At 41.6% G+C, this 18,029-nt stretch overlaps 1 protein-coding gene across 1 annotated transcript in view; it reads right to left on the bottom strand.

The window, feature by feature from the left end:
• Nucleotides 1–300: 300 nt before the first annotated feature.
• RANBP17 (RAN binding protein 17) overlaps nt 301–18,029 on the bottom strand; it is a 249,620-nt gene continuing 231,891 nt past the window's right edge. The window contains exons 26-28 of the mRNA XM_029050932.2: nt 5,827–5,925; nt 1,947–2,074; nt 301–856 (exon numbers count right to left, since the gene is read on the bottom strand). Of these exons, the coding sequence (XP_028906765.1) occupies nt 760–856; nt 1,947–2,074; nt 5,827–5,925 (324 nt within the window). The 3' untranslated portion in view covers nt 301–759. The remainder of the gene's footprint in view (nt 857–1,946; nt 2,075–5,826; nt 5,926–18,029) is intronic.

Below are 18,029 nucleotides of genomic sequence, written 5' to 3' on the forward strand. Positions count from 1 at the left end.
CCAGATGGAGTATACCCACTTCTTCTGGGCAGCTTGTTTCATTTTTCGGGAGAAACGGAGTAGCATTTAACAGTTGCCATCTTCAGTTTTATAGACTGTACGTTTCAAAATTTATGTTTGTGAAAAGGAAATGTTGTTTGTACGGCATTTAATTGTGTTACTGTCTCTCGGTTTTATCAGATGCCACTCGGTGGCAGAGCTTGCTCTGGGTCCGGCCCCACAGGGTACCTCGGAGAGAGTGCTCCCTGCTCTTGGCCTGAGTGCCTGTTATCTAAGCATCCTGACAGCCACAGCGCTGGATTCATACAAAAATAACGACCTTTATTAATTTAACAAGTTCAAATGGCATTTGGATCAATCTCTATACCTCTATTTCAGGCAAAGCGTTCCATACTGAAAAGAAGAGTCCCTTAATTTTTTTTTTCCCCTCCATAGAACTGTTAATTGTAGGATTTCCCAAATCATTAGCTAATACCAATTAGGAGTAAACCTGTATTTATTTGATTTCTTTGGTTAAGTACTGTTTCTAAACCATTTCACAGAGGTACAATAACAGGGATTACTGATTTTGATACAAAGGCTGAAAACACTTTTTTCTTCAAGTGAATATTGTGATTTTTACATTGTTGTCAGTGTTATAAAAACTCCGATATTATTCAAAAATAGTCTCCATAGGCCCAGCCAACTGCAACTTTCTTAGGTCCCAAACTGCCTAATTCTACTGGATATTATTTACGACTTAAGGTACAAAGGTCGGGGTCAACTCATCATGTCAAGGTTGCTGGATTCCGTGTTCCCATCGCTGCGCAAGGCTTCAGCCATGTCTCTTCTGAAGACAGACATATTCTGAGTGAATCTGCGAGGAAAACACCACGTATTCATCTTGGCAACTTTGCTTGGCCATAAGTGAATAGTACAATCTAGCCCCCATTCTCCTCCAATGCCGTTTCTCTCCCCAACCCCCAAAACTGTAAGCCCGCTGTGGGCAGGGATTGTCTCTCTTTATTGTTGAATTGTACTTTCCAAGCTCTTAGTACAGTGGTCTGCACACAGTAAGTGCTAAATAAATACGACTGACTGACTGAATGAATGTTAAGTGTCATTGTACAGGTCTGCTTTTTGCTGTTAACCGGCCTAGCTGAGATTTTTTTATTCAGACCCTCTAGACTGTATTGTTTGAACCCCTTCCCTGTCCCTACTCTCAGCCCTCCCTGTTGTACCAAGTGATGGCTCAGGTGGGAGGGTATGGGGATGTGACATTTTTGGACAGTTCTGGACAGAAAGCAGAATCAAGCTGTCCCACTTAAGCTCAGAGTCTGACCCCTTCAAGGCTTTCCAGTAACATCCCTGACTGAGAATTTCCCCGGGAAATAAGCCCATACGGGGTAGTGTCGAGGAAAGGCCTGGCATTTTGCAAATCTCAACCCACAACCATGGCCCGAAGGCTAACTGATGATTTTTGTTTTGTTTTGTGGTATTGGTTAGGCACATACTATGTGTTAAACACTGTATAGGCTGGGGTACATACAAGTTAATCAGGCTGGGCAGGGGGTCCAATTAGTAGGGAGAATTGGTATTTAATCCCCATTTTACAGTTGAGGAAACTAAGGCACAGAGAAGTTAAGTGACCTGCACAAGGTCATGGAGCAAACAATGGGCAGAGCTGAGATTAGAATCTGGATCCTCTGACTCCCAGACCTGTGCTCTTTCCACTGAGCCATGCAGCTTGCTGTTGGGAGCACTTGTCACTTACTGCAGGTGAACACTTTCAGTGTCCTTCACTTCAACCTCGGTACTTGCAGGGGAAGGAGAGTCTCACGGCTGTAGCTCTGGCGTATTAAAGGTGAGGGGTCTGCTTTCTGAACCACGGCTAACCAGCCAGAGGAGCCCCCAGCCTACCTGTCCTCTCAGTGGCCACAGTTCAGTTGCAGAAAGGGCCTGCTTACCTGTCTCTGTTCTTGACCAGCAGGTTTTGCTCTACGCCGTCCATGAGGTTTCTGAAGCACTGGTCCAGGGCCTCTCGCTTGCTTGCAGGTTGGCTGCTTATCAAACTTCTCCTCAGCTCACTGAAATACTTTTTAAAGGGCCAGTATTTTAGTAAGCATTCATTAGAATTCAAGGTAATTTTTTTAAAACATAAAACTCGGCTCAATCTGGTCAAATGTGGGGTTGGCTGGACACAGGGACTACCTAATTACAGTCTGGCGGTTAAAGTCTCTCAGCCTTTAAACATGGGCTGAACATTGTCTGAACTTCAAGCAGTTGGAGCCGATTAAGAAGTGGATAGATTCCTCCCTTCCAGCTTCCCTCTCCAACAATCTAGACCCTCCTACTCCTGTTGGTGCAGCTGGCCAGGAGGAGTCCAACTGACCGGCACAGATTCTGAGCTGCTGGTGGCCTCGCCATCCCCTGACTATTATTATTAATAATCCTATTTACTGAGCGCTTACTGTGTATGAAGCACCATACTACGCGCTTGGGAGGGTATCATATAACATCAGACACATTCCCTGCCCACAACAAGCTCACAGTTTATAGGCTACAATACAGAGAGTTTTGTGGAGAGAGCAGGAGCCAAGTCAGGATGAACAGCCCCCTGCTGTGTGACCTTGGGCAAGTCAGTTAACTTCTCTCTGTGCCTCAATTACCTCATCTGTAAAATGCAGATTAAGGCTGAGCCCTAAGTGGGTCCAACCAGATTAGCTTTATCTACCCCAAGCACTTAGTACAGTGCCCGGCACATAGTAAGAGCTTAACAAATACCATACCAAAACAAAAAAAGAAATGTGGCCTAGGGAAAGGGCCCCCGGCAGGTGTTCCAATACTGAATGCACTTTCCAGGCCGTTAAAGGACACCAGGTTAGCAATCCTGACTGCTGGTGGCAGAGACCTCTGATGGGATCAGACCATATTGGAAGAAAACCCCCAAATGGCTAAAAGCCATGTTCGGCAACCCCAGGATCTTCCTAATGCAGTTCGGGGTCAGAGCATGGTAGCTGTCCCGGGTGAACTGTCATGGAACTGAGCAAAACCCTTTGACCCTCTGGCCCTGACAAACCGCTGCATCTCAGCTATTTCTTGGTTGGATCTGTTGATTTTTATACAAACACACCACTGCTCAGCAAAGCACCTAATCATCGACAACAGTCTAATTTCGGCATTAGAGAAACATGCTGCCAGTTGTGCATTTGTTCTTTTACAGCCCAAACTGCTGGATATTTAATTTACATCATGCCCTAAAACAGCTAACATCAAAAACCTACATAATTAATATGTAGTCAGACTAACACTTAACCACTATATATCAGAGGCATTATATTATAAACAAAAATGTCCTCTCGAACAAGATTGGGAATGCACAAAACTACTTATTTTTCTCTTTTATAATGATGCAGTGACTCACACCAAATAGAAAATTATTAGTTTTTCATCCCAAACCATGAAATATTGCCTCCATCAGTAAAGGATAATATTGTGATGTCATAAGCTTTTTCTAAACACTGAATTTGCCCTTATTCCCTCTCAATCATTTTAAAAGAACTGCTCTCTTTTATAGAGCTTGGATTTAAATCTCAATAACACCCAGGGAAGATGAATGACAGTGCTATTGGATGTGGCTAAAATTGGATCCTTCAGCCCAGGTGAATGATGAGACAGCTCTTCTCTTTTTGATATATTTTCTTCTTCTATTAGTTTCCTTCCATGGCTGGGATTTCAGTTTGAATTTTAATGTATGCGGCTGCCTCTAATCTTGGTGTCTTTTTTTCCCAGTACTATCTTATTGTATAGACAATTCATTCTCCAAAGCAGAAATACACTGCTACTTGGGACTGCCCAGGAGACGGAAGAATTCCAGATGAAGTTAGAGCAGCTCTGGAGAGTGGTGTAGAAGCCCTCAGTTTAATATTTTTGAGAAGCAGGGTCGCCTCCCTACTATCTACTTCCCTTTTTCCTACTGGGATCATGAGGGATTAGACCCAAATTCCTAGAGGAAGGAAGATACCTGATAGAAAAGGGGTACTGAGACATCTCACATTGGTCTAGATTACATGTTCTCTGCTAATTGATGACCTGAAATCCGGATGTTAGTGATGGCCCTAACAGGGTTTAATCTTAAAGAATAAAAATAATGATAATAATAATGCTATTATATATTTATATTTATTTACCTCTCATTCTATATATAATATATATGGTATTTTTTTAAGCGCTTACTATGTACCAGGCACTCTACTAAGCACTGGGGTAGATACAAGCTAATCAGGTTGGACACAATCCATATCCACACATGGGACTCACAGTCTTAATCCCCATTTTTTAGAGGAGGTAAATGAGACATAGAGAAGTTAAGTTCATTCATTCAACTGCATTTACTGAGCACTTACTATGTGCAGAGCACTGTACTAAGCAGTTGAAAAGGACAATTGGGCCATAAAGAGACACAATCCCTGCCACACCCACCATCACAAAGCAGACAAATGGTAGAGTCTGGATTAGAATCCAGGTACTCAGACTCGATGGCCCATGATCTTTTCACTAATTGCTTCTCAATTAATCTAATTTATATTTTTAAAATCCTCAAATTAAAACAATGATGCAGATTACTTTTTTTTAATGTACTCACTTGCTGCTTTGGTTGTATTCCTTTCTTTTTCTGGAGGGTGATTAATAAGTTTTTAGTAGGGAGCAAGAACTTTGTATGGATCAGAAATCCTCAGCCCAACCTGATCCAGCCAGCCGCAGTCCTGGTCCAAATGGACTCAGGACTCTGGTGCTTGGCTTTGTTCTGGATCAAGGCAGAATGGAATCAATCACCGGTATTTGTTTAGTGAGATCTTACAGTGTGCAGAACATTTTACTATATCAGAAACGAGCCTAAGGTGAATACAGGTAACTTGGTTCTCCCAGTGGCACATGCTTGATCATTCACTGGGCTGCTGGGAGTTGTAGTCTCAATAGCCTAGAGAGCAGTCATATGAATGAAAGCACTGCAGATGTATGGTGGTGTCTCCAGGAAATGGGGTCTGGGTCACAGACTGATTCAACCCAAAGTCACATGCCATGGTGCCATATAGTGCCCCTGGCCCCAATCAGAGAACTGTGGGGATTTGACTGTAGTTCTTGACTGTAAGGCCATAATGGGCAGGGAACATCACTGCTAATTTTGTTGTATTTTACTCTCCCAAACACTTAGTACAGTGCTCTGTTCATAGTAAGTGCTCAATAAATACCACTGATTGATTGATTGTTTGGAATCTTGGCTAGGTTGGACTTGGTGCCAGCCAACTTGAGTTTATGATTGACTTTATGACTTGGGATTGATGCCAAGCTTGAGCTGGGGATTCCTGAGGGAGGGACAGGGCACGGGAAGCCCTCTGGAGTGCCAAAATGACCACGGGAACTGGGAGGCCCAAATAATTTCCTTACCTTCGTAGAACTTAATATACATGCAGAGTGGCTCTCTGCAAGGCTGACTCCAGTTGGGAAGACAGTAGACTGGTGGTTATCTCCTTGAGGGTAACGATCTGTGTCTACCTATTTGATCGTACCGCATGCTTTCATGTCCTTACCACAGTGCTCTGCACATGTCAGTGCTTTATAAATACCCCTGATTGATTGATGGTATGAAGGGCAAGCAAATCCTCAGGAAGGGTAAATTTATACTAATTCAAAATCTTTGCTACATACACATGGCATCTTCTACACTACAGTCAACTTGGCTAAGAACTGGAAAGTGTAGGAATAGTTTTTTTTTTTTTATTAAACTAGTCAGAAGCTTTGTTCTTCAGCTGTCTTACTGTTTCCTCGCTGAATACAACCACCAACCTTTTCATTAAGAAGCAGAAGTCCTAGCAGGGGTCTTGACACCGACCACTGGTTTCGGCAGTCTTCAAAAACGATGGTGTTCATGAGCACTGACATCATCTGAAAGACAGTTAGACAGGGTTCAAACTATAGTCTGGGAACCAAGTTTAAACCAATTATTTCTCCCAGGTTCCCAAATGGAATGGCCCACCTACCCTCTGACAGGCATGTTGTCTCATTGTTCAATGCCATTCTTTCTTTCCAAAAAAAAAAAAAAATCAAAACCTTGCACCTCTTCTCCAGCCCCTGACAACCATGTTGTCAAAAAGTTTCAGAAACATGAGTTAGCAATACATTAAAAAAAGAAAAAAATGGGGGATTTACTTGGCAACCGGGTAAGCGAACCAAGCCTTGGTAGAGAAGGTAGGCACTAACCTAGGATTGCTTAGAACTAACCAGATAAAACGAGAGGAAGCCATCAGTAAAATATTCATCTCGAGAAGGACTCCTCACAACCTCGTGGCCAAGCATTTTGCCAGAAGTTGGGGTGCTAAAATGTGAGATTCGCAGAAAGTCCTCAGTCCAAGAAGAGAAAACGGAGATCTGTCAGATCCGGACTTCCAGAGGCCCTTCTTCATGAGAAAGCAATCTGTCCACTTTGAGACACAGAACAACTCAGAAGCATTTTAAGTCCGTGTCTGTCCTAACTACGAAGACCTATCCACACCAGGCAGAGCTGAGCTGCCCGTCAACTTATTTTCCAGGCCACAATCCAATGGTGGTTAGCTGGCTCCTAGTCTGAGAAGACTGCTAGAGCCCCAGAGAGACCCAAGCCACGGAGAGATCCATGGATCCTCTGTCTTACCCAGCTGCTCAGCCTCCAAAGAGCAGCAGGGATAGGTTACAGTTGATTATGAGACTTCTTCCCCCTAATCTCTTCCCATTTCTCCTCCACTAACTCCTTGAGGGCAAGAATAGTGTTTACTAACTCTATAGTACTCTCCCAAGCAATTAGCAGAGGGCTCAGTGCAGTCTAAGTGCTCAAAACATTCTACTGATTGATTGCCTTGTTCTCTCCCCTTGATAAAAAGATGTGGGAAAGACTGACAAATTGGCATTTTTTTCTGCTGCAAAGCTGGTACATTTCTAAGTAGAAACAAGTTCATCCAACATCTGTATTAATATATTCAATCTTAAATACATAGACAACATAGACAACATGCAGCATGGTTCAGTGAAAAGAATTTGGGTCTGGGAGTTGTAGGGCATGGGTTTTAATCCTGACTTTGTCATTTGCCTTCTGTGTGACCTTGAGCAAGATCACTTAACTTCTCTGTGCCTCAGTTACCTCATCTGTAAAAGGGGGGAAAAATACCTATTCTTCCTCCCTCTTAGATTAAGCTCCTTGTGGGCAGGGAACATATCTACCATCTCTGTTATACTGTACTCTTCCGAGCACTTAGCACTGTACTCTGTACACAGTAAGCACTCAGTAAATCTGACTGATTGTGACAGAGTGGGACAGGGACTGTGCTTGACTTGTTTACATCATATCACCTCCAGTGCTTAGTACAGTGCGTGGGACATAGTGAGCACTTAATAAATGCCATGGTTATTATTCCAAGCATGAAATTGATTGCATGAGGTAAAATAATTCTGCAACCCAATTTAAGTCATTCCAAGTCATGAAGTTGCAATTTAAATTGATGAACAAAACAAAAAGATTCAGAAAGCAGTCGAAAACAATTATGGTCCTTACAAACTGGAGGCAATGGGATATTTTAATGTAAAAGAATACAATCAGAAGAACAAAACTTCTTCAGTAGTCGAACAAGCATACTGAAATGGTATGCCAATTACTTTATACTGTACTCTTGTGAGTTTGTTTCTCTGAATACATGTATTTATGCCTGTAATAAGTAAGGAAATGTGTGAATAAAATACTTTTCTAAAAATAAAGTTGGCTAAAATGATTTGTTTTATTCTGTGGCAAAATGGAAATTACTGAGGTAAACGACAAGTGCGTTAACAATTACTTACACTGCAATCCATTTCCTTAGTATTTTTTAGTAATTATGAAGTAACCCAAAGTGGCATGACACTAGTTAGGAACACCAAGCAACTAAAAAATCCAGAAGTTCTCAAGGAGGGAAGAATCCTTGACAAGAAGTTCAAGAGAAATTTCATTCAAGTCCGCCAAACATTTTTGGTGGAAAATTCCCTCCATGGAATTAGACACTTCTGCGCCGGGCAGTTGAGTCAATCCCAGGCTGTGGGGGGGTGGGGATTCATTCCTTCTCTTGAACGATTGTTGCAAAGGAAGTAGCCAAGCCAGTTGCCTTTTCAGTAAAGACTCTGTCTGGCTTCCAATGATCCTAGAATGGCTTCTTTTTGGGCAAGTTCTTGCACCTTGATATAAATCTTTTATTCCATAGCACTCCTCATTGTTTCTGCTTAAGAAAGTTCCCTCGGGAAAGTTTGAGAGGGGGAGCTTGCAAAGAGAAGTTGGATCTTCCACAGTGCTTCCCATTTCTTAAAAACTGTCATTTCCAGGAATGGTTATCACTGCCACTTAACTGCTGTTACAGAAGTTATGCTTCCTTAGCAGGCATCAGTGGCTCTGGTAAATATGTGAGCCCGTCATTGGGCAGGGATTGTCTCTATCTGTTGCCAAATTGTACATTCCAAGCGCTTAGTACAGTGCTCTGCACATAGTAAGTGCTCAATAAATACTATTGAATGAATAACATGACCTTTTATAAATGAGGTAATCCCTTTGTCTTGCTCAAGGGAAAAAGAGTCCTAGTCCAACTAAACTCTTGCTACCTATTAACTAGAGCATCACCTCTAGAGTTTGGAATAAAATAAGGGCATCATTGTTGCCCATACAGACTGTTTTTATAAAGTATAGAAAATTGTATTATTCAAAGATTATCCAACTGTTGCCACCCTCTCAAGTCTGAATGAACTAGAGCTCAATTCCCACACACAGAGGGGAGGACGTCTATGATTTAGGGGATCTTCACATGAGGATACTGGCTTTGGAAACCACCTGTTCCCCCTGTTAGTCCTTAACCTTGGGCAAAACTGGGGAATTTACACTCATTTTACCTAAAGGGAAACAAGATGTGTCCCTTCTTCAGGGTGATCTGAATTATATGCATATTTTTAGAATACTAAATATGGTTTGGTTGAGTATTCACTGATTCCTTCATGTCCATGCTACCCAAGGACACTCAGCATCACCATATATAGAGACTCCCCAGATAGAAGGAGCCCAAGAGCTTGGGTAAGGTGCTGATTGATGACTTCACCACTGTATTCAGAAAGCTTTTCCCAGAACTTCCTCTCCACCCATCATTGCAACCCCAAAGTATCCAGGGCTTCCAGGGTGATATGGTGTGCCTAGGCTTTGAATCAGGAGAACTGGCCCTTGAACCCATCTTCACCTTTGTCTGCAAGCAAGGCCCTTTTAGTCTGTTTCCTCAACCAGTCCTGTGTTTATCCTGGGCTAGAGCTCTGTATGGCTTGGCTTGAAGCCCTGGAGCTAGCGAAGGGTTATCCCTGCTGCCCTGATCCAGCGTGGTGCTCTTGTGGGCTGACCCATATGGGTGGACCGAGACGCTGGACACCAGCAGAGTATCTGAGGGGTCCACTTGCATGCTTGAAAGATCACCTGCTCCTGCTGAGATTTTATATCCCAGCAGTACTGTGCAACTGCAAACTGCTCTCTGGAAATCATGCAGCTCTGCCCAGGCTTCTCATCTTGTTTGGGCTCACACTTAATAATAATAATTAGTAATTGCAGTATTTGTTAAGTGCTTACTATATACCAGGCAATGTACTAAGCACTGAGGTGGACACAAGCAAATCGGGTTGAGCAGAATCGCTGTCCTACATGGGGCTCACAGTCTCAATTCCCATTTTACACATGAGGTTAACTAACTGGGGCCCAGAGAAGTGAAGTGACTTGCCCAAAGCCACACAGCAGACCAGTGGTGAAGCTGCGATTTGAACCCACGACCTTCCGACTCACAGACCCATGTTCTATTCCCTATGCCATGTTACTTCTTGGGTTAAGCTCGGGCCAGGCCTCAGAATTTCATTCCATGCAGAGGGAATGTCAACTAATAAAAAGGAAAGGGTTAAGGCTACAAAAAAAATTTGAAAAGTTTTCTTTTGGTGCTAATCTGCTTTAAAAAAATCTCAGAAGCTTTGAATAAAGAGCCGATACTTTTGACAGCATGGCCTGTTTCCGTAACACTGTGACAAGGATGATAAGGGAAATATGTCTTTTCTGTCAACCGTTCCCTGTCTGAAGAGCTGAGCAGGCAGAATTCTAGTTCATCTTAAATTGGGCAGGGAGGAGGATGAAACATTTTATTTATTTTGGGAAAAAGTGAGACCTGGAGAGGTTAAAAAAACGTGTGCAAAACCCTTTGATCGTGGGGTGGGGGTGCACGGGCAGTGGTCAGCCAGTCAGTAGTATTTATTGAGTGTTTACTATGTGCAGAGCACTGTACTAAGCTCTTGGGAGAGTATAATATAACAATATAACAGCACATTCCCTACCCACAACAAGCTTACAGTCTAGAGGGGGAAACCAACATTAACATAAATTAAATAAATTACAGATATGTACATAAGTGCTTTGGGACTGGGAGGAGGGATCCGGGAAAGGAACTCCGGGGCTGTAAGCCTACTGGCCCAGTGGGTACCTAGTGCCCTGCACTGCTTGGAAAATCTGTAGGGCAACTAATTCCTGAGCTAGGTCAGCTTGCAGGCACAAAGATGAAACCTGTCATTTCCACCTGAGCCCTTCCAGGAAACAACTTTCCAGCCTCTTCTGATTCGGCATCACCAGGACTGCCCTGCCACCCTGGATTTCCGGCTTGGGACAGGGAGTGCTGCCCTACCTAGGGGCCTGTTGGTCACTACTTTTAAGGTTAAAATAAATTCTTGGAAGTGCGGTTAAAAAAAAGTTCTTATCTTTTCTCACCTGACAAGTGACAATCCCTCTTAACCCACCACCACTTTTATTTTGAAAAATTTAAATTTTTCTATCAAAATCACAAAGATCACCAAAATCATTAAAGCATTAAGATAATTTCCTCAGAATGGTAAAACACATCATAACAACATGGATTTATTATCAGTGTACTAGGATTTCTCTCTAGATCTAATGTTTTCAACACCACCTCAGACAAAATAAATCAACCCAACAATTTAAAATCAAAGCGTAACTCAAATTTACCATGATGAAATGAATATTAATTACACAGACTTCCTGAAAGACACAAGTTTGCAAACCATAAGGAAACATGGGAAGCAGCGTGGTTCAAGTGGAAAAGAGCCTGGGCTTGGGAGTCAGAGGTCATGGGTTTGAATCCTGGCTCTGCCACTTGGCAGCTGTGTGACTGTGGGCAAGTCACTTGACTTCTCTGTGCCTCAGTTACCTCATCTGTAAAATGGGGATTAACCGTGAGCCTCACGTGGGACAACCTGATTACCCTGTATCTACCCAGCGCTTAGAACAGTGCTCTGCACATAGTAAGCGCTTAAGAAATACCAACATTATTATTATTATTATTATTATTATTTGTTCAATGCCCTTTTTTCCATTGCCAATCTTGTGTGTTTGTGCAACGACATTCATCGGAGAGGCCTCAGCTGACTTGTTGCCAGGAACAGATCATCTAGGACTAGGAGGCATATATGTTTGTCTCCAGTGTACAGAAGACCCCTAATGTTATCATTCAAGAAGGAAGCAGAGAAGCAGTGTGGCCTAGCAGAAAGAGCCTGGGCCTGGGAGTCAGAGGACCTGGGTTCTAATCCAGATTCCAGCACTTGTCTGCTGTGTGACCTTAGACAAGTCACTTATCTTCTCTGTGCCTCAGTTTCCTCATCTGTAAAATGAGGATTAAGATTGCGAGCCCTAAATGGGACTGGGACTGTGTCCAACCTCACTACCTTGTATCTACCACAACACTGAATACACTGCTTGGCACATAGTAAGTGCTTAAATACCAATAAAAAATAACCTCTGCAGACAGCTAGCTTTTTTTTTAAGCAAGGCAGACAGGCTGCTTCTGTGTCCACAAGCACGGTAGATATTGAAATGTGATATGCTTAAATTTGATCACACTAATCACTAGGGAAAAGGAATCAATTGCTCTCTTTCTACCGTCTAACTCACTGACATGATGGGAATGATATATAAAAAGGCAGTAACAGACTAATGAAGCATATACCTAGTTATTCCTTCCTATCAGGACAGATGAACTGAAAACTACACTTTCAGACATTTAGTAAGTCTTTAAACATCAGAACACTGTAAAAATATTAATAAGCGCTTAAGCTATGAATCGCTTCATAAAAGGAAAAAACAGCATTTTAAATGAACATTTTCATGACTCTTAAATCCTGAATTATTTTGAATTATTTTAGGAAATGATATGGTATAGTCAATTTAAGGGCCCCTCTACTGTATTTTGGAAAAATCTCTTGGTTTGTTGTTTATTCTTCACTTGACCTAGATACAAGCCCCACATCAGGCAGCCTTCTCTCCGTAAAAACCTAAATAGCTATGCCAATGCCAAGCATCATTACCCAGAACTGGATCTTGCCACCTGAAGACAATTCACTAATTGCACATATATGGTTTTGTTAAAAAATGATATGTTGCACAGAATATTTTAAAACTTTTCTACTTAAGGAAAAACACCACATACCTTTGTGGAGGTTTGCATTTTTTCTACTACTGACAACATCTTGTTCTTTTAAAATGTTCACTTTAACCACAGTTTGAGAAAAAATTACCTGCAAATGTCACAGCTCAGCAGGAAGAAGATAAATTTAGAAAGAAACTTCAGAATTAATTAATTGAGAGTACTGCAGATAATGTGTCTATTCTTCATTCAATTCATTCAATAGTATTTATTGAGCGCTTACTATGTGCAGAGCACTGTACTAAGCGCTTGGGATGAACAAGTCGGCAACAGATAGAGACAGTCCCTGCCGTTTGACGGGCTTACAGTCTAATTGGGGGAGACGGACAGACAAGAACAATGGCACTAAACAGCGTCAAGGGGAAGAACATCTCGTAAAAATATTCTGAATGTTTTCACACATATCACAGTGAAAACAGTTTTATTTTCCACTGTTGAAATAAATTACAATAAATAATTCATCTCTAGAGCAGAAATGTACTGTAGATCAACAGCACAAAATTGGCTGTACTAGACTGCAAGACTCATTCTTGAATCTTCATTATCTATTTGAAACTTTTTACTTGTGGTAAATCATATTTCAAATGGCCTAAGATATCCATAAAGCAGGCTGGCTGCATTAAGATAACAAAGGAAAACAAGGTAAGTAGTTGGACTACTGCAGAATTTGCCACTCGGAGTTACTTGAAATGCTTCCTTTCTGTTTCAGCTTGTCAACACCAAGATAAACACTTAAAATTTAATGTCAAAATTAAACACCACTTGAAAATCAGACACACTTCTTTTATGGCAATATTTCATTCCACTCCCTTTGAGTTTCAAATTCCAAACAGATCTTGTCCTGGAGAGTGTCTCTGACCTGGAACCCACGGCTAGGCTGGGTTTTCTAATCTTTAGTGCTTCCTGGTTCAAGAGCCTTCTGAGTATCGGAGATGCCCAAATACCCTGCACTAGAACCCTGTGGGCTCAATGGGGCCCAGCAATTGTGCTCTAACTTATGGAAAAGACTCTGGCCCTAGCAAGTGGTCTCCCCACAGCAGTGGGGACATATTTCATTGTAATCCAAGCGCTAGATTTTCTCCACCATCCTGGGGTGGAATTATCCAACAGTGATGAACACCCTACTGAAATGCACCACATCAAATCCCCATGCTAATTCCCAGGTGACTAAGTCCTTTTAAGAAACAGAGCTGTCCTTTTTATTGAAGTTGCCGATAAATTAGTGAGGTGGAGAGGTTGGGGAGGAGAGAGGGAAATCAGAATTGTCAATAGAGTGATTAGTAATGCCAAAACAGCCTTCACAAAGCTTTAGGGCCCTATTTAGGATCCTGCCGTTTAGCTTTCTGACTATGTAAATAAGCTATTAACTTTCTAAATCCGTAGCAATGTTAAAAGGACCATTCTAGCAATGAAAAGAGCACTAACCAGCTTAAATATATTTGCATGACAAAGCTGAATACAAGCACGTTTACATTAAATATTCAGTGATAAACTAAACTCTAACTGAGGACATTCCAAATAAAGAGAGAGGAGGGTAACAGCATGCTACTTTATTGAATAGTCATCACAACATTTCTCAATGAATATCATATTTCACAACAGAACAACATAAAGGATAATGGCATGAGGGCATCTCATGCAGTCATCAAAGCAGAGTGCAATGAATATTGTATTTCATAATAAATATATTACCCCTGCAGTAGGAGGTTCAAAGTTTCATTGCTTCTCATCTGTCACAACACTCACCCTGATTTCCTGTAGGGATTCTTTTAGAGAGACTTAAAAACCTTCATTATCATCAATGAAGGATAATTTTACTTGATACATTTGCCATATTTGCATGGAAAAACAACACATTTATGCTTAAAATTCATATGGAATTTCAAAAAGATTTCATTGAAGATTAGTGCATTATTTCAGTTTTACTACGTTACTATTTCCGTATGATATAGTGACCCTGATCTTAACACTTTTCTTTAGAGTTGCCAAACTTGCTGAATAATAATGACGGTGCTTGTTAAGCGCTTACTATGTGTCAAGCACTGCTTTAAGCGCTGGGGTAGTACAAGCTACACAGGTTGCACACAGTCCCTGTTCCACGTGGGGCTCACAGTCTTAATTCCCATTTGACAGATGAGGTAACTGAGGTACAGACATGTGATGTGACTTGCTCAAGGTCACTCAGCAGACAAGTGATAGATCTGGCATTAGAAACGAGTTACTTCTGACTTCCAGATGATGACTGAGTTCATCACCTATTTTAAGATGATCATACCCTGGATGTGTTCAGTGATAATTCTCAGAAAGAAAATATTTTTCTTTTTACAGTCTTGGTAAACGGGATGCAGAAGAGCCATTTAGGGATAACATATGTGAACTTGAGCAGAATTTGGTTTTCAAGGAAAACACCAACAATCTTATTTTCCACTGGGTACAGACCTTTGGCATGACACAATTCAGGACAGGATACTTTGGAAGTGTTCAGGCCCTGCTAGGCTAACCCGTGGTCAAAGATGACTTGGTTTCCTAGTATAGGATTTATAGTTGGCAAAGATCCAACAGGTGACTCAGTTCTCCCACTGCCTTTGGCCAGATTTTTCTCTACCCGTTTTACCCAATATGAGTGAAAGAGCGCCCATCACTTCCCTTGCCAGACGATACAATCTTAATAGTTCTCCCTGAAAGAAGCTGTTCTACTGTCAGGAAGTTTTTTATTGATATTCAACTTTTATTTTTCCATTCTTAATATTATCCCATTACTCTAATACTCTTCGTACCATGCTAAGTAATTCCCTTTTCCTTCTTGGTGTTTACATCTTCTGAATATTTATAGACTTATCAAATTCTCCATTTAGTTGTCACTTAGGTAAGGTATACATATTTAGCTCCTTTAATCTCTCCCTATAAACTAGTCCTTCCATTCTCTTAAATCACTTGAGTTATTCTTCTCTAAATTTCCCCACTTTGTTTCCATCCTTTTGGGGATTTCACTACAATTCCAGTCAATGCTACGACAATCTTCTTGGCACAGGACTCTGTCTCCATCAGGGCTGTCTCTTCAAAGAGCTCGTTTTTGGAAGAGCAAAAAATTCCTCTGGGAAGTTGCTAGACCTCTTTGATCTATTTTTCCTTCAAAGGAAGGGGGCACAAGGACATCAACCAGTTGTCTGCGGGATGACCTTGGGCAAGACACTTCATTTCTCTGTGCCTCGGTTACCTCATCTGTAAAATGGGGATTAAGACTGTGAGCCCTATGTAGGGCTGTGTCCAACCTGATTAACTTGTATCTACTCCAGCACTTACTATTGTGCCTGGCACATATGGAGTGTTTAACAAATACCATTAAAAAAAATCAAAAAAGCCTCAGTACAACTCCTGGGGAAACAGAATCAACTTTGAATGCCCTTAGAACCATCTGCAAGGTGGGGCAATCAGAGATGGGGAAAGGAAAATAGCCAATATGTTTGAAGAGAAGAGATGGTGGCCAGGTTCTGCTGGCTCACTGAATACTCCCAAACTATGTACAAATACTTCCTATGGCCCCATCAGGAAATGCTGATGTGACAATCAAGAAGATAAAACCACCAGCACTGCATAATGGCTTCCCCAACATTCGATCTGTCGGAACCAAAACAAGACAGTGAAGTTGGGCCACTGTGTGTACCAAGCAGCCAACCTGAAAAGATTAACGGCTGAAAAGAGCAACAACGAAACAGCACCACAAGGGCCAGGCGTGTAGTAGTATTGAAACTGTAGCTGACCTAAGGTGACTGGTGGAACCTGGATGAAACTGCTGGTCAAAGAAGCTCAACAAAGAGCAGCTCATAAATGGATCACATTGAGAATTTCCACATCTATTCTGAAAAACTCATGCATAGATAAAATGCCCAAATGAGTGAATTTTGAAAAAAGATGATCAAGGAATCCATAAACAAAACTTAACCATAATCATATTTATTCAATCAATCAGTGGTATTTATTGAATGCTTATTCTATGCAGAGCACTGTACTAAGTGCTTAGGAGAGTACAATACAACCAAGCTAGACACATTCCCTGCCATTATTTTGTGCAAAACACTGTACTAAACACTTGGGAGAGTAGAATATAATAGAGTTGGTTGACATGTTCCAGAACGAGCTTACAGTCTACAGGATTTGTTGGAAGGGAGAATTTCTACTGCAGCACTAACATCTATGGCCACATCTATAGTCTATTACGGCAGCCCTTGAGGAGTTTCATGTTATGATGAATGGTTCGTACAGCCTTTGTAGATTTATGCTGTATTTATAACACTAGAAGGTGTTATAATAGTCCAGGGGCATGGCTGGTGGCATGGGTTAGATGTACATGAGTTATAGGGAAATAAGGAAACAATTCTAAAAGTTGATAATATGGAGGGTGGGGAAGTGTATTCTACTCTCCCAGGCACTTAGTACAGTGCTCTGCACATTGTAAGTGCTCAATATATACCATGGATTGATGGTGAGGTGAGGGTGGGAAGAATGGGAGAGGCCAGGAGGTGGAAAGAGAAGGTGATTAGCTGATCACCCCATAGAATAGCCAGGGATGGTCAAAGTGACCATTTTACTTCTGATGCATTTAAAATCACGACCTTATTGTGGAAATTCTCAGACCTTGGTTCAGGAACTGAACCCTTACTTATTGACACTGTACCTGTGAGAAAATTCCTTCTCACATATTTTGACTTTGAGACATAGTTTTCAGAAACCAGCTGTATCATAAGCATGAGAACTTCCTGTATATTTCTCATTGTGGGCAAGGAAAATGTCTACTAACTCAGGTATATTGTACTCTGCCAAGCATTTAGTACTGTGCTCTGCACACAGTAAGTGCTCAATAAATACAATTGATTGATTAATGCAGTAAGGATTTCAGTAGGTTGTCCTACCCGTGTGTCAGCCGACATTTGTCAGGCCACTCTTCCAGAGAAGAGGTAGAAAAGGTTGATGGGACAATTGGCCTGGAAGTGCTTTGGGGAAAGAGCAGGGAGGATGTTTGGGATTCAAGAGGTAGATTCAGGTTTCCTACCCACCCTCTTACCTCTTCTTTGGAAGGGTCTCTAGCGCTCTCTGTTTTAACTTCTCTTCTTCCCTTAGGATAGTTGCCAAATAGATGAATTTTTTTCCCCCAGAGTCTTAGGAGGTTAGGTTTCTGGCCTTGGCTTTGACCAGTTATTAGTACTGGCCAAACTTCATCTTGGTGGTGCTCAGCACCTTCAATAATAATTGTACTTGTTAAACACTATGTGCCAAGTACGGCATTAAGCACTTAGGTAGATACAAGATAATGAGATAGGACATAGTCCCTGTCCCATATGGGCTCATTGTTTAAGCTGAAAAGAGAACAGGCAAATAATTTGCATTTTACAGATGAGAGAACTGAGGCACAAGGAAATTAAATGATTTGCCCATGATCACTTAACAGACAAGTGGTGGAGCTAGGATTAGGATCTTGATTAGCTAGGATCCTGCCTC

This window comes from Ornithorhynchus anatinus, chromosome X1, assembly GCF_004115215.2.
Source record: "Ornithorhynchus anatinus isolate Pmale09 chromosome X1, mOrnAna1.pri.v4, whole genome shotgun sequence".
NCBI lineage: Eukaryota > Metazoa > Chordata > Mammalia > Monotremata > Ornithorhynchidae > Ornithorhynchus > Ornithorhynchus anatinus.